Genomic DNA, 24,581 nt, shown 5'->3' with positions numbered 1-24,581 from the left:
CTAATAATAAAGGGTTAGTCAAGCATGTGTGAATGAAACAAAACTGCAGGTGTGTTTTTGATGAGGTAACAGCATAATAATGTGGCTTAAACCTCACAAGAATCAATTTTGTGTAATACAGGACCTTTAACTACTGTATAATATTTTACACATTGACAGTTCAACAGGAAAACTATAGACAGAGGAGGAGCAGAGAGCCACTGCACGACCACAGCGATGAACACTCAAAAACACAGGGCCCATGCTTCAGGTGCTGCTGTTACCATTACACACTAATACCCCAAAGACAAGAAGCACGTGTAAATATGGGCCAAATTGAAGGGAGAAAAATCCACTGCTGGGAGGAGACTTACATCCTGCATCTGAGCGTTGAAGAGTGCGCATGAGGACAACTGAAAAGACTGAATCATAACCTGGGCCACTGCCTGTGAAGGAGAGGGGGACAGAGGCACACGCAGCAGCTAGAGTCACACTGTAGGCTTACATAAGGGAAGGCCTGAGCACTTACGCATGAGCCAGCAAGCTAGAAGGAAGCTGTCATTAATTATTAGTTAGACACACAGACTGTTTGTTTCACTTTGTCATGCCAAGTAGTGAAAATGTTCATCATGTTCAAAGGCAGCCTGGAATTGAAGCAGTTTGGTTAGGTTAGGTTTTCATGCTAACGGCACAGTATTGCAGTTTTAAAGTTGAGATTTGCATTTGTAAGTGTATACATATCACACATATTCCTTATAAACAAAAACAATACCATGCATATTTTTTGAAACTGATGCATGGTGACAAAAACCAAAAAAGCAGTTGTGAATCACTTATACTGTAGATCCATTTTTCTCAAACTGTGGTACGTGTACCACTGTGGCTTATGGGTGGGACTCCGCAGTATTTGTTTTATTTAATGACTAACAGTGTTGTTCTCCTTTGGGTTAATCATTATTTCTAACTACACTATCCATGGCTTAGTGTCAGTTTAGATCATTTTAACTAATTTATGCATATGAACATTTACTGTATAGATAAATGGACACAGCTGTCACGTTCAAACAGGAAGTGAGAATGGGGGTACTTCCGGCTCCATCAGCTCATTATATATTAATACTCGTAATATGGAACGGGCTTTAAATTCACTCCTATTAACCGCAAGCACCATGAGCTTCATTTGACTGGAGCCGAACACTATAGGTGACATCACACTCCCTTAGTCCACGTCTTTATACAGTCTGTGCCTATGAAATTATATAATCCGGGTTTAGATCTGGTGATACTTAGAAAACCAAATACTAGTGTAAAGTAAACATCAATTCTAACCCTTTAATGAATGCGTCAATGAATACTGCTATCCATCCAAGTACTATTTTTTGTTTTCCTCTACTCAGAAAGAGCAGAATAAATGTCAAACAGTTCAGTGTTATATGTTTACCTCTGCAGTCTTTGTCAAGGACAGGTCCTCCTTTAAGCGTTTCATGAGCTCTTTTCTCAAATGTTTGGGGGACTGTCCGACCTCCATTTTCACCTACGGTTTGGGTTTGCAGACAATGGTTCAAATTGCTCTTCTCTTTCAATCATAGCAGGACAGGTCCAGCCCGATTACTTACATGCAAAGGATTATCGAGAGCTTCCACCACCAAATTGATTTAGTTTTTCAGTTTTTAATTAAAATAACAATTTTTTAAAAGTAATACATATTTAGTAATCCCGAAATATTTAAATAGCAGAGAATCAAAAGGCACCAGAAAATTATCAGCAGAAATAAAGAGATTTAAAGGTGCAACTATGCAACTTTTTTTTTGGAGGTTTGTCACCTGCTTGTTTCTATGGATATGTCATTGCTCTGCTTGGAATGTTCAACAGTATGACATTAAACAGCTCTACCTTACATTCATTCAATTACAGGTGGTTTTATAGCTCAAAAATACCTAAAAAATTCCACAGAACTGACTTGTAACTTGGTCTGGTTTGGTCTCCATGAAAATAGAAAAGTTTAATCCTATACTGTGAAACATTCCAGGCAAAGCAATAACATCTATATGAAGAAAAGCATTTGATGAACCTTCCATCAGAAAAGTTATGCAATGCACCTTTAAGCATATTGAGAGATTAGTTTCTGAGTCACCAAGATCTTCTAGATTATAAAGAATATTAAAAAATCCAGGGAAGAAATAATAATTACGTAGCATTATTCTATTGGTTAATATTACCATTCTGTGAATAGAGCCCAGCACTAAAGTTAAAATTAATCAGAAAATAGGCATTCCCATCACCAAAGCTTCCTCACACTCATACCAAAACACAAAGTTATTGACAATATTACAATAAAATAAAAAATGAAATGCATTTCAATAGAACAATGTACAAAAAAGAAGCAAAATCACCTCAGGTATGAAATATAACGGCAGCAATAGCAAAGCATTGATAAACTGGGCACACCTTAAGAGTCTGCCAAGAAGTGAAAACAGTTCCTTAAAGGGCCCATATTATGCTATTTTCTCATCTATGTTATAATGTTGTTTCTTCATCACAAACTTATCCAGAGTGGTGTTGTTTTTTTTCATTCACATGTTTAACACACAAACCCTGCATATTCAGGCTGAGTTCTTCAATCAAACAGAAAACACACTGTTCCACCTTGTGATGTCATGTGGTAATACAGCAAGTATTACCACATGACATTACCTCTTGCTGTTTTTAAACTCCATACACCTTCACTAAAATCATCTGGCTAATTTCACTCACACAACTCTGGGTATGTTTTTAAAGCGTTAACAAGATTATAACATATCTTAAAGTTCACGGGAGTCAGTTTTGCATAATATAGGACCTTTAGCATCTTTTGACTTGAGATATAGGCATTTTGAAATGTTATTAGACAGTTAAAATAGTTCCAGCATTGCAGCACTACTTGGCAACAACCACCAGAGTAGTTCATCAATAATAGATCCCAAAGGCCGTAGAAGCATTAAAGCAGCCATATACGCCTATACCTTCACACCCAGACTATATTACAGAAGAGCAATGCAGACAGTTTCCTTAAAGATTATTGAGCCAGAGATAAGAAGCCACCAAAGACCTGCCACAATAAGTGCAGTATTGACTTATCATTCAATTTGTAACATTATCTTTTTCTCAGTATTTTTAAGAGCATTTGTTTCCACTTAAACTTAAAAAAAATGATCTAATCTTCTAATTTTGGAAGTCGCAGAACAATTTGTGAGTACATGAGCTTATATGGGCTTGTCATGGTTTGATCCCAGTTTAGTCCTGATGTAGACTTGGTTTGGTCCTGTTCTAATCCTAATTTAGTCCTGATCTAGGAGTCCAGTTTTCCCATATGTACATATTTTATAGTAATAATGTGTTATAATTTATTTCAACTTGTAATTATGGCTGTTATCACTAATTAAGTCTTTTAAGAAAATATCTTCTCTATAGCAATATGTTTGGGATGTAAAAATATGCAAATTTTACAATAACCTCACATGTATCAGTATGGTTAGGGATGCACCAATCAGATACTATTATCGGATATTGGTGCGATACTGAAAAATTTGCTAGATCGGATATTGGTTTCCAAATATTGGTTCAGTCAATATCCAGGTTGAGAATATAATTTGATGTACTAAGATGATTTTTACACAGAATTGTTCTGTAGATACATGAGTGATAAATAACAACTACATAATATATTTAGATTAGTTGTGTCTGATTAAGTAAATAAATTAACACATTTTCAGCCTCTGACTGGTATCAGCTGATATCGGGTATCAGTAGATACCAAAAGTATCAGAATCGGTATGAAAAAGTTGTGGTATCTACAAAAGTCTTTGATAATGTTTCTATCTCAGGTGTAATTAAACAAAGCCAGTATTGCGACGTTCTTTCAATATATCATCCTTTGAATTACAGATTGTGACAGGCCTCACCCCACGGCTTCACCACATGCACATTCTATGGGCACTCCCCATCACCACACATAGACACTGAAGCTGACAGAGCACTGAGAGAAGCAGCCATGCACCAACATACCTCCTTCTTGCGATTCTTCATCATGTTCTGAAACTTAGAGAGCTCCTTGTCCTGCTCAGACTTGATGCGTTTGGCCTCGTCTCGGAGCCAACTCGTGTGGTCGTGTTCCAGCCTCTCAATTGTCTGCTTCTGCTTCTTCTCCAGGTTCTCCACCTCTGTGTCATACTGACGCTTTTTGGCCTGAATACAAAAGCAATCCAGATGCAATTTACTGTTTTAGTACTGAATATGGCTGTAGCATCAGGTCATCAGGCTTAAGGCAATGATTGATGAACTAACACAGACAACTCACAGTTCAGTGTTATATAGTACTGAACATGGTCACATACATATATTGAACTCATACTGAATCAGGCCATCAGTCTGAAGGTAGTGATTTGCACACAGATAGCAAGGATAAAAAAAAAAATAAAAAAAAGATAATAGTGAGAGGGGGCAAAAAAAGAAGCTTTTTTTTTTTTTTTTTTTTTTTTTAATTCAATCTATACCAAAAATGTAAACCTACCTGTAAGGTGATTTTTGATCTGGTTATTTATGTCACATGAACGATGATTTATTAGAAAGTAAATTACGATTGTGCTTCCAAAGGTTCCAATTGTGACACTAAAATATATTTTTACTTAATTGTGAGATATGATTTTTAAAAAGAAAATCAAAAGCTGTATAAATATGAAATAGTACTAGCAAACCAGACTTAGTTCCCTCTTAGTTTCATTAAATTGCAATAGACTACCAACACTGAGTTCCTATTTCAAGTCTACAACTACCTACTTATAGTTTAACTTCACTGTCTATCACTGTCTATCTTGGAAGACAAAAACTTGTTTTTTTGATTAACACAGTAACGCTATTCTGACAATATTAAACAAAGTTTGCACAAAATGTGAATGGACCATAAAATTAATCACAAAACAGCAGAAATACCACATGGTACAATTTTTTGGAAGCTTAAACTAGGTATTTCTGCTGCTTTTTTAGTGCTGCTTGTTTAATTATAGATTACTTATACACTTGTTGTTCTGTTCAATCAATATTTCACCATATCTCCCATCTCTTTTTTACAAAACCATTCACTTCATGGCACAATGAGCTCTGTTTTTTTCTCGGTTGTGCTTTACAGCATTTGCTACACTTCACATTTCCGAGGAGTGGGCCAAAAGGCGTAGAAAGCCCTGAGCGGTGCAGAGTGGTGCGCAGTGACTCACAGTAGTTTCCTGTTCGAAGCGTCTGTAGATCTGTTCTCTCTGTTGCTGGAGTTTGTTACTGAGCTGCTGCTGGGCCCTTTGCTCCTCCTTTTGCAGCAGGCGAAGCTCTCTCAGCTCCTGCCGCCTGGTGAGCCAAACCACAACAAGCAAGTTATATTTAGTCCTATGAAAAGAGGTCTACTACTCACACTGCTGTACAGGTTATAGTTTATTCAAGAGGAGGTTTGTAAAGAGAGATTGTGTTACAGTAAGGGTATTTGATTATAGTAAAGCCCAGGTAACCACAGAGTCTGGTACTGTGGGCAATGCTAATGCTGATACTGCAGTACACAGGGGAATAAAGAGGCCAGAGGGTTTTAAGGTATTGGAAAATGTGAAAGTACAGCCTAAAGCGTGATGTTCACAAGTCGAGATATGGTCTAGTCTATGTTATATCTGGTGCAAGTGGTTGATACTACAAGCCACAGTCAAGGGTCCATTTATAATACCCTAATACATAAATACATACAGTATATTATAATTAGGCTGAAGCGTGACCTCAATAAAAATAAACATTATAATTTCTGATTTGTTTTAATGTATGATGCATATTTCTAAAACTAGCACTTTCATAGTAGAATACTTGGCTAAAAACAACAAAAATTAGAATTTACTGTAATCTGTATCCTATAAGTAACAGCTCTTAACATGTGCTTTGTTGCTGCTTGTTAAAAAAATGTTATACTCTGGTAACCCAAAGTAATAGGTTTAGTCTTTCTGATTTGAAAACCAACTTTTATATAAGCTGAAGCTGAATATTTTTATAATGATAATAAATCAGCTTGCTGTAATAAAAAAAAAAAAAAAAAACTTTTACATTACTTTACATTTTACATTATTTACATACTTAAGTATCCAAGGACAGAGACAGTTCATGTTTAGAAAATATTAAGAAATATACATTACAATACTTAGAGGGCCAATTTTACACTATTTTCTGATCGCTTTCATAATGTTTCCTCATCATAAACATACCTGGAGTTGTGTTTTGTTCCATTCACACATGTTTAACACACAAATTCTGGATATTTAGGCTGTGTTGTGTCTGTGTGTTTACTCAAACTGAAGACACTCTCTTTCACCTTGTGATGTCATGTGATACAGAAAGTGCTTCACTGTGGTTTTAAACTCCACACACTATCACCAAAAACATTTGAATAATTTCAGATTTCACATTAAACTAAAGGTAAAAGGAGTTGTTAATGTGAAAACTACAACTAGATGACATCACAAGATGGAACAGGCCATTTTGAGTTTTGGAGATGTAGACAGACTAATAATGCAGGGTTACTCAAACATGAGTAGCTTAAAGCTCACAAGTGTCCATTTTGTGTAATATAGGAGCTTTAATGTTAATTGTATTGGGTAATTGAACTCTAGCAGCAAGACTATGAGAAAATAAGTATGTTTCAAGTATGATAGTAACAGCCACACATCAGCTCCACACAAAGTAGGTGTAGTGTGTCTCATGTCTTTAAAAGGCCACATGGGAGCTGACAGAAACATGACATTCATCAGAGTGGATAACCCATCTGGCGTTTGTAAAAAGCAGTGGGAGTTGTGAAACCGATGAAAAACTATTTGTGGCGTTGTGTTAAATGGATCATATCCCTTATTTAGACAGAGACAGTGCGTGTGTAGTAGTACAGTAAGAACAGACCCACCTGAGGAAACGCATCTCCTCACTCTTGGCGTCATTCTCAGAGACAATCTTGGACGTGGTCACGCTCACCTCCACACCGTCCACCATGAACTTACGAGTCTTCTTCAGGGTCTTCTTCTGGCGCTTGGACTCCTATAAATATAAAGGATTAGGGCCCTGTTTCTCAGGCTTGTACTTGGCACAGCTTTTTAGTATGGGAACTTTTTATCTTCTTTTGCATAATTTCTTGCTTAGAACTACAGTGGAAATAAATGCCTCAAAATATAAAGGGTTAGGGGACTAGGCACAGGGTTTCTTAGGCTGGTACTTAGCATAGCTTTTTAGTATATGGAGACTTTTTTGTCTTCCTTTGCTGAAGTTCTTGTTTAGAACTAGAGTGAAAATGGACTCCTACAAATAAAGGGTTAGGGCACTGTTTCTCAGACTGGTACTTGGCACAGCTTTTAAGTATGTGGGGGATTTTTTTTGTCTAATTTACATAATTTCTTCTTTAGAACTGCAGTGGAAATGGACTCCTATAAATATAAAGGACACAGGGCACAGGGTTTCTCAGACTCGTACTTGGCACTTATACTTTTTAGTATGTGGGGATTTTTTTTTGTTAAGTTCAGGTTTAGAACTACAGTGGAAATTATGTTGTCCACTTTTAGACCTGGTTTAGCCTTGGATTAGACCTGGAATAGCCCTTTTATTTACCTGAATATACACTATACTCTACTAATTCTGATCTGATGAGAAAGTCAAATCTTTGGTGGAACTTGTTGTAAAAAAGTTTGAGAGCCACTGGGTTATGGTTTTCATTTCTTTTCTGTTTTTTGCAGTCCATTAAATTAAAAAAACCAAACAGACAATAAATAATCCTGTGATCAATGGTAGTCAAGTATGTAATGTAAGTAATGTATTCTCTGCTAACATTCTTAATACACTAGCTCACCGCTGTCAACTTAAAGCAATAAGGCTGGCTAATCCTTCAGCGGCTTAACAAGAAAGTTGCACGAATCAACTAGAAAACTATAAATGCAGGCTAAGAAGGTAGTGTTTCATATTATGACATACAATAGTGGCCCATCATAGTCTAATCCCTATTCTGGAAAAACAAGTTGGACAACATTGTGTAACAGGCCACGCATTACCATTACATCATGAAAATATTGAAGGTGAACTATGAAACGGTTCAAGTAGAGGCTCCACTATTTTCCTGAAAAGTAGAGGGTCCACCACTTGCCTGAAAAGATAATTATTTTGCCTAGAATGTTCCACAGTATGGCATTAACAACAATCTCCAAGTGGCAATACCAAGCCAAGTCACTGTCACTATCAGTTCTGTGGTGATTGGAGAGTCCACTCATGTTTTGCAAGGAAACTTTTGCACAATGAAAACACATCTGCTGAATATGTACAAAATAGATATATTTATTGCTGTTATTTGGAACATTCTAGAGAACGATATTTTCTGACCTATGTTATAATGTTGTTTCCTCATCAAAAATATACCTGGAGTTTTGTTTTGTTTCATTCACACATGTTTAACACAGAAGTCCTGCAAATTTAGGCCGAGTTCTTCTCTCAAACTGAAAACATTTCGTTCCACCTTGTGATGTCATGAGATAATACAGAAAGTGCGCCATTGTACATTTAACTAGAATCATTTGGATGATTTCAGGCCTGGAACTGCCCATCTCTATTATACTAAAGGTAAAAGGTAACTTAACTTGAGAACTACCAGTACTATGACATCACAGGGTGGAACAGAACATTTTGTGAGTTTGGGATGCAGACAATTTAATAATCCAGGATATGAAACAAAACACAGCTCTGGACATGTTTTTGAGGTAACAGCATAATAACATGGCTTAATGTCAGCTTTGCGTAATATATATAAACATGTGGCGTAATAAAAGCCTGTACTGGCCTGGCCACTTTTAACTGCACTAGCTATAAAAAAAAAAAAAGTAAATAAAATAAGCCCATTACCTGTAGAGATATGGAGCCGCTATCCTTGCTTTTGGTGAGGAAGCTGGAGATGGACAGATTGAGGTCGAGGCTGCTGCTGTCAGCGGCTGAACTGCTCCCTGAATCCGAGTCTTTCCCCCCATCGGGTTTGGCGAGAGCTGGACTGCCCTGCTCCGTCTTCGCCTCCGAATCCGTCTCGCTCTCTGGGACTGACACCGCATCTTGAGAAACACTTCTATCAACGCTAACTTCCTTCTCCTCTTCTTCTTGTTTGGAAGGACTAGTTGGCACTGCTGTTTGGGGCTCCTCTTTGCTATCCTCGCTAGCCACGCCTGTTGATATGATTTTGGGTTCCTTTTCTTCAACTTTAACATCACTTATTTCATGGTTTTCTTGTACAGAATTCTCCTCTACCTTTTTAATTTCTATGTTCTCCCTTTTCTCTTCTACTATCTCAGTGGTCTGGCTTGGTTTTGGTTCTTCATCAGCTAAAACTTCAGGTAACATTTCTACTACTTCTTCCTTCACGTGTATGTCTTCATCTACATTTAACTCTACAGAAATCAACCCTTGACCTATTTCCTCTATAGAGTCTTTATCATGTTTTATTATATCTGTATCTGGCAGTGTAGGAGGTGTAACTATCTCTTCTTGTTCTATAACAGGTTTGCTTTCTTCATTAGCTTCTTTCAATGCTTTTAGTAGTTCTTCTGGTTCTTTACGTTGGTCCATGTTTTTGTCTTCTGCTTTTTCTGCTATCTCTTCATTACCACTAATATGCTCTTCTGGTTTAATCATTTCTACATCTTTAGTGGACGCATCTTCCATTTTATCTTCTACTGTCTCATTCTGTTTTTCTATTTCTGGCATTGTCGTTTCTGCAATTTCTACATTTTCTTCTTTTGTTGCAGGTTGAGGTAGATCAATAGGAGCAGCTGCACTTTCTTCATTGACTGGCTTAGCATCTTCAACTTTTTCAGTGATATCTTCTGGTACTTCTTCAGCAGGGGCTTGAATGAGGTCTTCTTGGCTGACCTCAGAAACATCATTGAGTTTCTCCTCCTCGGTTTTGTCCACTTCGCTTGTCCCCAGGCCTTCATCAGAGAGTTTATCACTGGCTCTATCCTCCGCAGGCTCTGTCTCTTTATTCTCCACGACAGACTCCAGAACAGCAGCAGCAGGCGTAAGTTTCTCATCTTCTGAACTGGCAACACTAGCATCTGAAGCTGCGCGCTTGTGTCCACGAGTCTATGTAAAGAAAAAAAAAAGGTTAAAAGTAGTTCAATGAGGTTCATTTGGTCTTTATAATTTTTTTCCAGATTTTTTCAGATAAAGAGTTTGGAAGACAGCGCCAAATCCTGTCTAAATCAGCTGAGTGTAGACGTCACATCACATGACCACTCTTTGGAAGACCGCTAGTGAGCAGTCAAAACTGTCAGGTATGAAAACAAATTCTTGGTCTGAAAAAAGAACCTGATTACATGCAAAAGGTCAAAAGTAGGGATGTGACAATAACCAAAATATTGTGATATCCTATTGTCAAAAGTCTCGCAATAATATCACGGACCACCATCACTATACATCGAATTACAAGTCTCTTTGCTTAAATTCATTGTTTTGGTGCAGCAATATCTTAAAAACAGAGTGAACTACATATACTAATGATCTTTTGATCCATTTCAGTGCAGATCTTAAATCTTAAATCAAAGGGCTTTTTAAGGCATTTTAAAACAAAAAAGTTGCATAATTACAATTATGTCAGCCTCTACTAAATATCGTACCCTGAGATGTATACCGTAAGATGTATATCGTGAAAATACTGTATTGAGAAATTTGAAAAATCATCCCTAGTTAAAAGGCACTGTACCTGATTTTTAAGGTCTTAAAATAATAAAATAAAAAAACAGAACAAATTTATTTTAAAAGATTAGCCGTTGTTCAAAGTAATTTCTCACTTACTTAATGTATTCTGAGCATCAAAAATGAACAGAAATGCTAACCACAAACAGTGTACTTCCTGATTCTCTAACAATAAAATGCTTTATAATTAAATACAGACAGTACACAGCTGACTTATTTTGACCTCAAGAGCTGCTTGTACAATATATCTGCACTGGGGAAAACCAAATTTTGCTCAAATACATATATAGGGAAAAATCTGGTATATGCACTTGAATACAAATGTGTTGTGAGTACTATATTGTAAGTATTTTGAAACATCTCATACCAAAGGCGTTTCTGGCTCTTCCTCCTCCTCTTCCTCTTTGCTTTCTTCGATTTCTTCCAGTACTTCAGCTTTGGCCTCAGCAATGAGCTCTCGCAGAGGTTTGCTGTCAGTTACACTGGTGACAAATGGGTGCTGTAAACAAAAGGAACATGCATTAAATTACAACTATTTACCAACGGGAAGTAAAAATAATACATTACAAAAATATCTATATTTGTGGCACGCCTTCTGTGAAACATAACATTTATTTACGTAATAGCCAGATAATGAACCATAAATCTGCCCCACCCACTTCAGACTGCTACTGACCCACACTTCTGTTGTTATTGGCATTTGCACTTAAGCAGTAATCCCATTCAATTCAATAGAGAACTAGAGAAATTATAATTTGCACGAACTTTAAACAATGCACCTTTTCTTTGAGTGAATTGAAAATGGCTTTGTGGTCTATTTATAACTTTGCTGTCAAGATTGGCAGCCCGATACAAAATCACACAACCGGAAGGAGGGATAAAATTAATGGCGGCGCATGTGACAACTTGGTGAATAAGTTGGATAGATTTCTTTTAAAATATTCCAGAATGAAAACAACAAGCAATCAATACAAGAACACTAGCTTCAAAAAAGAAGAATACCACAAAACCATTTCACATTGCCTGAAAGGTCCTATATTACACAAAATGGGCTTGTCTGAGCTTTTAAGCCATGTTATATATGTTATTACCTCATCAAAAACATACCTGGAGTTGTGTTTTGTTTTATTCACACACGTTTGAGTAATCCTGCATTATTAAATGTGTCTTCATCTCCAAACCTCAAAATGCTCTGTTCTACCTTGTGAAGCTATGAATCAGTAGTTTTTTCAATCAACAAATTCCTTTTACCTTTAGACGAGTACAGATCAGCATTTCTAGGGCTGAAAATTATCCAAAATATTCTAGTGGAGATCGAACTGAATGTTTTCTGTTTGAGAACTCACCCTAAATATGCAGGGTTTATGTGTTAAATGTTTGAATAAAACAAAACAAAACTCCAGGTATGTTTTTGATTAGAAAACATCATAATAACACAGATTAGAAAATAGTGTTATATAGGTCCTTTAAGTGTTCAGAAGTGTTTTTGCACAATACCACTTGCCTGAAACAGCTGTGCTGCACTCCACCTGTTGTCCACATTCTTATCAAGGGCCCTCTTCAGAAAGTCACTGAACTCTGGAGACCTTTAAAACAACAAAATCATTAAATGTGCAGTGTAACTTTTGTGGTTGCACATCCATCATCTGCTTGTTTCCATGGAGATGTCAGTGCTCTGTTACGTTACATTACATTACATTACATCTAGGTTATATTTATTAAATTACAGGTGGTTTTATAGCTCAAAAATACAGAGAAAAACAGGCATTCTGACTGTGAGCAGGGGTTGTCTCTCCACAGATTTGACCTGTAACTTGGTCTAATTTGGTCTCCATGATGATAGACAGGTTTAATACCATACTGTGAAACATTCCAGACAAAGTAATAACATCTCCATGGAGAAAAGTATTTGACAGACCCTACACCAGAAAAGTTACACAATGCAAATACACGCTCTATTCTTTCAATTCAGCCCTTCAACTGTGCATAAACAGTGTCCCATAGCTTTCACACACTTAGTGGTCAACACATCTCGGTGCAAACATTCCATTGGCACTTCTCTTGTTATCACCACTTCACTATCTCACCAGCGCGAAGGGTTCATCAGTGTGGGCGGTTCAGACTTGGCTATTTTCAGCAGCACTCTCATGGGGTTCATCTCGTGGTTGGGGGGTTCGACTTGGGCCAGTTCAATCAGGGTCACGCCCAGAGACCAGATATCAGCCTTGTAGTCATATGGGCGGTCCTTGGAAGTCTCACACATGACCACCTCTGGGGCCATCCTGGAATGATGAATCACAAATGGGAGCAGATAGATAAGGATAGGAAAAGAAAGTATAGCAATAACATTTTGGAAATGTAAGTGTTGCCAAGTTGCCAAGGGCGGACTTCGTGAATAAATTGGATGGATTCACTTTAAAATATTCCAGAATAAAAACACCAAGTGATCAATAAAGAAATACTAACTTCTATCTAGTTAAGCTTAAAACCATTTCACATTGCCTTAAAGGTCGTATTTTACACAAAATAGACTCTTGTGAGCATTTATCCATGTTATAATGTTGTTACCTCATCAAATACATACACGGGATAGAATTAGATGGAAGGATGGTAAGAGAAAGTAAAGCAACAACATTTTGGAAATGTAAGTGGGATTTAAGGACTGTGTTGAATATAAAAATATGAAAATAACAAAAAGTAACTGCAATTCCTAAAGTTTATCAGAGTTTGTTTTATTATCAAGGTTCTACTTACATTTAAACTGGTTTATTATTAGATTTGGTTATAGCTATGTGTAAAGCATGTTGCCTGAAATCCAGAATACACATTTCTCCAATACTTTACGAAGATGTGAGTTTGGTCACTGGTGAGTCTCCCTGTTAGGGCAGACGTGATTGACAGGTCAATTAGCCAATCAGGGACACACATGGTCCGTTGGAAAAAATAAAGGAAATAAAGTCACAGGGGACTGAAAAACATAAATTTGTAAATCATAAGAGCCCAAAGAGCTCTTTCGTTTCACATGCATCACTGAAATAAACAAATCTGATTGCATGATCAAGTTTGACAGGGCTTGAGATGCAGTGGAGGACGTGGGACCCAGACTGATATTCATCTGTATAAAATACACAGAAAGATCTCATTCTGGTTTTGCCAGGCAAAAGAGTAGGACCACGAAACCAAGTATGAAATAACATTTATGTCAGTCCCAAGCTCATATAAAATGAAAAGGATTAAGTAAAGATGGGCATCTGGCATAAAATCCAAGACAAATTTAAAAACTACTAATTTGTGGGAGAATGTACACCCATTTCCTTTACCTAATTCCAGTTTCATTTTTATCATGCAAAAAATAACTTAAAATGCATTGTATATTTGAATTGCATAAAAATATTGTGAAGTTTAGTGAAATAATGCAATTTTAAAACAATTATAATATGTTCTTCTGTCTATTTTTTTTATGCTAACATCATCTGACACAAAGAATACTTTGAATAAGGGCCTTAGTTGTGCTTCAATCATGACATGACAACATTTGAATGGCTCTGAAATAGATTATCACACCAAGCTGTTAAATTGGAAGGCAATTATCAGCGGAAATTGGAAGAATGGCCTCTTGTATCCAGACTGCATGACTCACCAATATGGAGTGCCAATGAAAGAGTCCCTTCTCTGTAGCGTCTTGGTATTTTTAGCAGACACCCCAAAGTCAGCTGCAAGCACAAAGACATTCATTAGATCAATAATTACAATACAAACTCTTATGCACAGTAAACATGAAGAAATGCTACAGTCAATAATGAAAGTATGCCAGGTGGAATCAAGGGTCGATTCAAATGGGAGATTTTGGCTGATATTATATTTTAGTAGTTGAATGCACACTGTTTTCTTTTTACACATAGTCACATAGTATATTTTGTGCACTTTCTGTTTTTTAAAAGCCTTATATTATGCACAATTGACACTTTTGTGTATTATGTCTAATGCTGTTACAAAAACATACCTGGAGTTGCGTTTTATTTCAGTAATCCTTTAGTATTAGTCTGTCTACATCTCTAAAACACAAAATGCTCTGTTCTATCTTGTGATGCCATAAAGCATTAGTTTTCAAAAGCTACCTTTTTACATTTAGTTCAGAAAAGATTGGCAATTCCAGACCTGAAATCATCCAAATGATTCTAGTAATGGTGAAAGAAGTTTAAAAACACAGTGGAGCCCTTCTTCTATTACCACATGATATCACAAAGTAGAACAGAGTATTTTCCGTTTGGGAGAAAAGCCTACCCTAAATATCCAGGATTTGTGTGTTAAACATGTGAATTAAACAAAACACAACTCCTGAAAGGGTTCAATGAGAAAACAACATTATAACATAGATAAGAAAATAGTGTAATATGGGCCCTTTAAAGTGTATCTGGTTAGTGTAAATTTATATGGCCATACGACATCCTCACAATTTAAATAGTGGTTAGCAGCCTCACACCACAAAGGTCTCATGTGCATTGTCCCTGTGTCAAGGTGAGATTCCTTTGCTCACCCACTGACCAAAAGCAAAACTACACTGTTTATAGAATAATAATCCTCCATGCATTCTCCTGGCACTGCACTGCAGTCACTCACTCCTCCTGACAGACTGGCCCTAGCGGCATTGAAATCAAATGTCAAATGCAGATTACAAATTTCCATAAGGGAACAATAAAGTCTACCACAGCTAAATAGCAAGCTTAGCATAACATTAAAGGTCCTCCATTACAGAAAATGAATTCTTGTCAGCTTTCTAGGCATGTTATAATGTTGTTACCTCATCAAAAACACACCCGAGTTGTGTTTTGATTCATTCACACATGTTTGAGTAACCTTTTATTATTAGTCTGTGGTGGCTCAATCCAAGATGGCTCTGTTCCCCCTTGTGATGTATTTTAGAGATAGTTTTCAAGTTAACAGCTACCTTTTACCTTTACCTCTTAGCATTTCTTGCACACATGATATCACAAGGTGGACCAGACTCTTTTCCATTTGTGAGAAGAACTATGCAGGGTTTGTGTGTTAAACATGTGTGAAAGAAACAAAACACAACTCCAGGTATGTTTTTGATGAGGAAACAACATTATAATATAGATCATAAGTAAAAAACATCAACAGACTGATCAAATTTAAAACAAACATCAAATTAGCAGAACTGGCTATGTATCTGTTATGTAATAGTCTCTAGCTTTTGCAGCATGTACACATTAGTGAAACACAGCTGACTAGCATTAGCCCCTCGGTGAGTGTCAGATAATTACTGTTTGCAGAGCTTTGTCATGACCCTCTGCCTACAGAATATGAGTCACAAAGAAGCCAGCAGCTAAAGAGGCAACAGAGGCAACTATCGCTATTCATATTTTTGTCTCTCTCCATGTATACAGTAATGATTCACCAAACCCACCATCTCACAAGTGTTAAACAACAACATGGTTTATTTTCCTGTTAAAAAGAAACATTTAGCTACTGTATACTCCCTAGTTACTGCATTGTTACAACTGAGTTAATCTTTAAAGTGACCTCATGGTCCATTTTATGGTATTTTCTGATCTATGTTATATATGCTGTTTCCTCATCAAAAAAGACCTGGAGTTGTGTTTCGTTTCAGTCACACATTTTTAACACTGCATATTTAGGCTGAGTTCTTCTCTCAAATAAAAAACACTCTGTTCCACCTTGTGATGTCATGTGGTAATACAGGAAGTGCTCCACTGTGTTTTCAAACGCCATATACCTTCACCAGAATCATTTGGATGATTTCACCCTTGGAACTGCCAATCATACTGAACTAAAGGTAAAAATTTGTTGTTAATTTGAGAAGTACCGCTTCATGACATCACAAGGTGGACCGAAGCATTTTGATCTTAGGAAATGAATACCAACTAATAATAAAGGATTATTCAAACCTGTGTGAATGAAACAAAACACAACTCTGGGTATGTATTTGATAAGGTAACAACATTAAAAAAAAAGCTCACAAGAATCAATTTTAAATAATATAGGACCTTTAAATTTTGGTGGCACATTGAGAACTGGATCCCTGAAATTAATTCAAGTAACATCTGATATGTTTTTTGATTGTTTATCCACATTTGACCCATAAAAATTGATCTCTACTTAAAAGCAGAACTAAATTAGGTTATCGTGGCAGCATTTTACTAATTAGTGTAATAGGGCTGAAGCAGGGGAGATGTAATGGGACCCAAACACAAGCAGTTTTACTAAAGAGGTCAGTTAATTATGTCAGTCATGATAATTATAATCAAGGAAGTTCCAAAAGGGCAGTACATTTCTAACCACAATAATTTACTATATAGAAAACTGGTGCAAAACAAAATGTGTAACCCTAACAAAAACTTAACACAAACAGCAAAAAATATATAAATACTCCATACATTTTGATTAATAATTTCATTATTGTGACCAAGACAGTTCATTTAAACGTCCTATATTATGCAAAATTGACTCTTGTGAGGTTTAAGCCTTGTTATAATATTGTTGTCTCATCAAAAAAATAAATAAATAAATACTGGGAGTTCTGTTTTGTTTCAGTCACACATGTTTGAGTAACCCCTTTAGTATTAGACTATCTACATCTCTAAAGGTGAAAATGCTCTGTTTGACCTTGTGATGTCATAAAGTGACAGTTTTTTAGCTTTATTCCAGTAGAGATGGCCAATTCCAGGCCTGAAATAATCCAAATGATTCTAATCAAGGTGTATTGGGTTAAAAACAGCTGTACTCCTGTAAGAACTTAACCTAAATATACAGGTTTGTGTGTTAAACATGAATGAAACAAAACACAACTCCAGGTATCTTTTTAGTGAGGAAATTACATTAACACAGATTGCGAAATACTGTAATATTTTAACCTTTAACTACAACATCAAGCAAACCGGCTTTATTTAGGATTTAAACCCCTAACCACTCCAGCTCTTATGTTGCTTTAGGCTAATGTAGCGTTTTGTCTACCCAATATAGTTTTTAGTTTTGTTAGCACAGTAATGAAACAGCTGCAATGCCTTGTCAGAAGCCTTGGCTTGCTAAAGCTACCTTCCCAGTCCATTAAAAAGACAATGATTGAGTTTTGGAACAGTAAAGGCATATGGACAGATAGCCGTGTACCTAGCTTGACGTCTCCCTCTAATGAGAGCAGAATGTTTCCAGCCTTCAGGTCCCGGTGGATAATCTTGTTCTCGTGAAGGTAAATTAGGGCCTCCAAGGTTTGTTTACACACCACCCGGATCTGGGGCTCAGTCAGGGGCTTTTCCAGCTCTGTACAAGGAAAATACGCATTAAAATATTATTACAACAAAGTCAATATCTTTTGTTATGGTACAAAGATGTCCTCATAACAGCCATATTTAAAATGTGTACTGTGTAACTTTTCTGGCAGAGTGCCCACCAGTTACTTGTCTCCATGGAGATGTTATTGCTTTACCTCCATTATTACAAAGTACAGTTTGGCATTAAACTTTTCAATGATTCATCAGCCGGTTTCACTTCGTTTCACTAGAAACCGTCTGACCTCGCAGTGTTGGAATTCGTTTGCTCGACAGTAGGCAGGTACTTTTGGTCATTTAACCAATCGCTGCTGTTTGGTAGCCATGTATGTAATGCACCGCTAACGGGGCTAACTGGTATATTAAGCTTTTCCCAAATCCAGTAGGAACAGGGGCAATAACGTCTTTCCCCCTGATGAAATTCACCAAATATTCTCTTTATTCTGGCTTTAAATCCTTGATCTCGGGAATCGTTGCCAACACAGAATATTTGGCTCTTCACTGAATGGCTGGTCCCCCAATTGCACTTCTGGGGTTTTTGTGAACAATCTAGTGTATTCTGATTCCTGACCTAGTAGCTGGTGGGAAATGAAACTGGGTAGAGAGGCACTAGGTGGCGTCAGCCTGGCTAGCAGGAGACACTACCAGGGCAAATTACAAATGAGATCTGTGAAGGGATGACCCAACCTCACAGTAAGAAAGCATGTTTTTAAAGGTATCTTTGAGGAATACAAACATCCATAATTGAATAAATGCATCTTGTATAAGTTTAATACCAAATTGTGGAACATTACATGCATAGCCTCAACCTGAAAAGTTATGCAGTGTGCATTTAATGACAAAACTGGTCAAAAAGTAGTGAGTCATTAAAAGTGCACTGTGTAACTTTTCTGGTGGAAGGTCCTGCCATCTGCTTGTCTCCATGGAGGAGATGTTATTGCTTTGTCTGGAATGTCCCAGTACAATGTGGCATTAAATGTATCCATCTTGCATTTACTCCATAACATGAGCTTTTTTTGACTTACAAACATGCATTATTACTGTGAGTGGGCTCACCTCTCCATGGATCTGACATGTAACTTAGGCCTGTAGTGTTACCTGCTGTCTCCATAGAGTCAAATAAGCATACTGCCATACTGTGGGACATTTCAGGCAACATCTCGATGAGAGAAGCTGGTAACCTGTCCCTCTACCAGAAAAGTTACACAGTACAAATCTCTGTCCTACTTATTTACAAAAACAACAGATGTGTTTTGTTGTTGATTTGAAAACCAAATAGAACAGCAACACCTTTTTAAGATTCAAAATAAATGCAGGCAGAAGTGGGCAAACATTCCTTGAAATCTGAGCTGCAATAATTACACAGTTGAAATAGCCACAGCAACTGGGAAAGGGAAATAAGGACGGCCAGCCAAAACTTGTGCATGGAATAACAGTAAAAAATAAAAGAGTGGCACAAGAAAGTACAGTCTACTTGAGAAAACATGTACAACTATAAATTTTCCTTATCAAACTGTGTTTAGGAGGACTTACCCAACATGATGGCATCAACAGCACCGCCCGCACAGAACTCAATTAGAATCTGCAAGACAAAATAATAGTACAATGGTTAGTTGAACAATAATTAAACTAATAAAATATATAATAAAATTTATAAATAAAGAAGATTCAAATAGACTAGCATCCCAAGGTGATCTTTTAACTACATTATTCATTTTCTGTTATTGTTATGTGATTGATTTTTATTACCATGAATGTTATCAAGTCTTCTTTCCTTGGAATCCCTTGTGTATTGGCATAACCCCAGCAAATCAAACAGTTGCCTTGCCCCTGCTGTTACGATTTTCTAGTTAACTAGTGGTTCAGACCAAAGTATTGCACAGTATTGTAGCATTGTTAGCATTGTAGTTTGGGTGGAAGCTACAGAAATTACATAAACTGAGGAAAATAATAAAAATTGGTCCTAGATATCAACCTGAAATATCAGCAGAGATTATCAGCCATCAGTTGCTCTGGAATCTAAACAATCAACAAACAAGACAAAAGTGAAGCACCCAAAAAACAACCAAAACAAATGTGGCGATGCACATGGATGTAAAAATACTGACTTTTTGTTTATAAAAACATGCTGACAGGAAACATGTCTGTAGTTTTCTCTCAACTGGACCAAACAAAAGTAACATTTCTCGGTCTATAGCACTGTACCATTCTCCTGATGACTTCAAGTTTTTCACTTTTTGGCTTAATGCACAAAACTCAATTCAGAGATACACATATCAGTCTCTAGTGAGCCAGGTTAGTCTGTTTCTGGATCAAAATATGTAACCATATTACCTACAACTGTTGGAGTGCACTTTGTAAAATCACATTACAGTTATTGAGAGGTGAAGCAGTGTCCCCAGCTGTACAACAAAACGACAATCTACTCCATCTTTATCGGGAAACACATCTCAGAGTATCAAATGATGGACAAAAATCAATGAAAGCTACTACCACATGCACCACCCCACTCCACCCTACTCCGGACTGACTGGCTGTTCCTGTTTTGCATGATTAATTGTCAAACTAATCTTGTTCTTTTATTTGTTATATGTGAGGTGTAACAGACACATTGTACTGTCCATAAACTGTTACCGGTACATTAAGTACACTCACTGATGATTCATATTTATACATAAACTATTAATAAGGCACTTAGCAAGAATATTTATAGACCTGGCTGCAGCTCTTTCATGACATATAACAGATTTTTAAGATTCTCTAATTTTGATTTAATTTGGTAGGATTATGATTATTGTAAATCAAGAAGTAATTTGGGGAGACATTTTGAAAAATATGTTGTAAATTGCATGAAGTGGACAGTTCAAACAGGCTGATGGCATCACATTAAGGAGAATTATATCCAAAAGTTAAGCAAAAAATTTAGAAACTATTTTTTCTGATACTTTAAACACGATTCAACAAAATAAAGGTGTTTTTTTATACTTGCATTTCTCAGATAATAATTTATCTGTGCATTAGAGAAGTTTTGCAGGGTAACGCTTATGGAATTCCCTAGTGTGATGTCACTATTTCCAGCCAGGAAGTAAAATTATAAACTCCCCCAACAATTGCCAAATTAGGAAAATGAGGTTGAATGTTTTTGCGTAAATGTTAAATATAATGATCTTATCTCTGTTTCAGTAAAATTAGTAGTCTAATCTACCCTATCATAGGCAGTCTGTCAAATACTTTTCTCCATGGAAATGTTATTGCTTTCTCAGGAATGCTTCACAGTATGGAATTAAACCTTTCTATTTTCATGGAGATCAAGCCAGACCAAGTTACAGGTCAGATCTGTGGAGAATGACTGTTTTCTGAGTTTAAAAAACACCTGTGATTGAATAAATATAAGGTAGAGCTGTTTAATGTCAGACTGTGGAACATTCCAGGCCGAGCAATGACATATTCACGGAAAGCTCCAACCAAAAAGTTACATCGTGCACCTTTAACTCAATGTCCAGCACTTGTTGAAATACTTCGACACATACACATTTCTAATGCAGCTTTAAGACGGCCGACCTGCGTGAAACACTGAATTATTCACAGGTACTTTCTCTGGCCACCAAAACCACTCCATTATCTTTCCTATTGCTGTGGTCAGTCCGCAAGGGATGGTCACATGACACCACCTGCCAAGACCTAATAGCTGCAGGGCCTCTTACGGCACACACAGAGCAAGATCAACTCACCCTCTGTGTTGTTACATTGACTGGGAGAATAGATACTCCTCTGTTTACTGGTAAAACGAGGGCCAAGATGCTACACAAGAATTGGATTTCATAATACGCAGTGACGTCAGGGAGGTCAATGAAATGGTCTTCGTTTCGGACTGAGTTACAATACCGATTCAGAGCTATACGTGTGTGAAAAGAAGATGATAAAAATGTGTATTGATAAACAGCTTACACAGAGAATATTAATTTCTTGAGAAAAAAACGGAGGCAAGTGCGTGTCACACTGCCAGCAGGGAAGTGAATTACAGAATTGGAATGAGTAGAGTACAAAAGAAAAACGGTCGCCTCCCACCATTCAGTGTTACACAACTTGATTTCAAATTGCACATCATGAAGACATTATAAAGGAAGCAGCGGGCTTAATGTTTTACCCTGGACTGGGATGCCTGCACATTTAAAGGGCCCATATTACGCTATGTTCTGATCTTTGTTGTATTAATACTGTTTCCTCATTAAAAACCTGTTATGTTTTGTTTCATTCAGACATGTTTAACACACAAATGCTGAGTTCTTCTCTCAAACTGAAAACACCTTGTTCCACCTTGTGATGTCACGTGGTAATACAGGACATGCTACAATGTGTTTTTAATGTCACTAGAATGATTTGGATGATTTCAGCCTTAGAATTGCCAATCTCTACTGAACTAAAGCAAAAAAAAAAAGCACAACTCCAGGTATGTTTTGATTTGATTTGTTTGTGATTTGTTTTAGTCAATTTGTGTAATACAGGACTAGAAATCATGATGTTTTCTTTGTTGCTAAACTTTCTTGTGTTTTTTCTATTGACCTAAATTTTTCATTAGAATTTTTCATTCAGTAAACATGTTTAAACACACAAAATGCTGAAGTTGTTTCTTTGTTCTTGTGGAAACACTGTGTTTGTTACATGGTCACTATACATGATTTGTGTAATACAATACAAATTACAAATGAATGTCCAGAATGATTATGATAAATATAAGATTTACAAGTATATTAATAAGGCACAAGGAAAGCGGCTACGGCCAAATACCTGCAAAGAGTGAGGCAAGTCCTTAGAAGCCAGCTCAATGGCAAGAACAAGGTGCAGGCAATCAACAGCTACGCCCTGCCAGTGATCAGATACCCTGCAGGGATTGTAAGCTGGCCAAAGGAGGAGATACAGACCACAGATGTTAAGACACGAAAGCTCCTGACCATGCATGGAGGGTTCCATCCCAAATCCAGCACCCTGAGACTGTACGCAGGCCGGAAGGAAGGACTAGTGAGTGTGGGAACCACTGTCCAGGATGAAACATCCAAGCTCCTTGAGTACATCAAGGACAAGGCCCCGGCAGATGAGGTGCTCAGAGAATGTCTCAGACAGTTGGGTCCAGAGGAAAGGGTGCTGGAGGGACCATCATGGCAGGACAAACCCCTACATGGGGCGTACCACCGGAACATAACTGAAGTGGCTGATATCAAGAAATCCTACCAATGGCTTGAGAGGGCTGGTCTGAAGGACAGCACAGAGGCACTGATCCTGGCTGCTCAGGAGCAGGCCCTGGGCATCGAGCAATAGAGGCCCAGATCTACCACACCAGACAAGACCCACGGTGTAGACTGTGCAAAGAGGCTCCTGAGACAGTCCAGCACATAACTGCGGGGTGTAAGATGCTGGCAGGGAAAGCATACATGGAGCGACATAACCAAGTGGCGGGCATAGTGTACAGAAACATCTGTGCAGAGTACGGGCTGAAACCCCAGGATCAAGGTGGGAAACACCTCCAAAGGTTTGGAGAATGACCGAGCCAAGATCCTGTGGGACTTCCAGATACAGACTGACAGAATGGTGATGGCGAACCAACCAGACATAGTGGTGGTGGATAAGAAACAGAGCAGAGCCGTGGTGGTTGACATCGCAATACCAAGCGATGGTAATATCAGGAAAAAGGAACACGAGAAGCTAGAGAAATACCAGGGCTCAAGGAAGAGCTGGAGAGAGCCTGGAAAGTAAAAAGTGGTGCCTGTGGTGATCGGACACTCGGGGCTGTAACCCCCAAACTGGAAAGTGGCTCAACAGATACCGGGAAAAACAACGGACATCTCAGTCCAGAAAAGTGCAGTACTGGGAACAGCAAAATATGCGCAAACTCTCAAGCTCCCAGGCCTCTGGTAGAGGACCCGAGCTCAATGAGGTGAGAAGACCTACCACCGTGGAAGGTGAGAAACACATTATTTTATATATATATATATATATATATATATATATATATATATATATATATATATATATATATATATATATATATATATAATATGTAATCTGTATGGACTCAGTAAGCAGAATAAGCACCTCACTTTGGGTTGCCACATCCTACGAATTCTTACCTAAGTTTTAATCGGTTCAGTCTTTTATAACATCTATGTAGCTTCAAACAGACAATATGCAACGTTTAAAATTTGTCCAGGATTTCCCCTTTCCATCAGCAGAAATATAACTTCCTTCAAAAAACGACTGCATGCAAAGTGTCTGCAATCTGTAGATTGATTTGAATAGAAATGATAGTTCATCTTATTCAAATGGACATCTGCGTTTAGTAATAGTCCATAACTGTCCACCACCTAGCTAGCATCATCCACATATCCCATAATGTGCTTTAGCTCTACATCATCCATTCACATTCATGTCATATTATTACCTTGTAACACGCCCTGCCTCTGTATAATAACATGGTGTTGATTTTGAGTCATTTTGTGCCTCTCCTCGCAGAAAACAATTTATACACGTGGAACT

At 37.4% G+C, this 24,581-nt stretch overlaps 1 protein-coding gene across 4 annotated transcripts in view; it reads right to left on the bottom strand.

The window, feature by feature from the left end:
* Positions 1-24,581, bottom strand: part of slka (STE20-like kinase a) — a 37,590-nt gene that overhangs the window by 8,228 nt on the left and 4,781 nt on the right. For 2 of the 4 annotated variants that reach the window (XM_055162414.1, XM_055162413.1), the window contains exons 4-14: positions 19,584-19,632; positions 17,893-18,042; positions 14,384-14,456; positions 12,831-13,025; positions 12,248-12,329; positions 11,111-11,242; positions 8,905-10,131; positions 6,932-7,062; positions 5,229-5,352; positions 4,024-4,203; positions 1,421-1,513 (exon numbers count right to left, since the gene is read on the bottom strand). In XM_055162414.1, the coding sequence (XP_055018389.1) occupies positions 1,421-1,513; positions 4,024-4,203; positions 5,229-5,352; positions 6,932-7,062; positions 8,905-10,131; positions 11,111-11,242; positions 12,248-12,329; positions 12,831-13,025; positions 14,384-14,456; positions 17,893-18,042; positions 19,584-19,632 (2,436 nt within the window). Of the gene's footprint in view, positions 1-353; positions 426-1,420; positions 1,514-4,023; positions 4,204-5,228; positions 5,353-6,931; positions 7,063-8,904; positions 10,132-11,110; positions 11,243-12,247; positions 12,330-12,830; positions 13,026-14,383; positions 14,457-17,892; positions 18,043-19,583; positions 19,633-24,581 lie in introns of all 4 variants that reach the window. The other 2 variants (XM_020921557.2, XM_020921559.2) reach the window with 2 other exon arrangements.

This window comes from Boleophthalmus pectinirostris, unplaced genomic scaffold (assembly GCF_026225935.1).
Source record: "Boleophthalmus pectinirostris isolate CB_2022bp ecotype Guang Dong unplaced genomic scaffold, ASM2622593v1 HiC_scaffold_5, whole genome shotgun sequence".
NCBI lineage: Eukaryota > Metazoa > Chordata > Actinopteri > Gobiiformes > Gobiidae > Boleophthalmus > Boleophthalmus pectinirostris.
The sequence above is the reverse complement of the archived record's forward strand: the minus strand, read 5'-3'. Positions and strand labels throughout refer to the sequence as shown.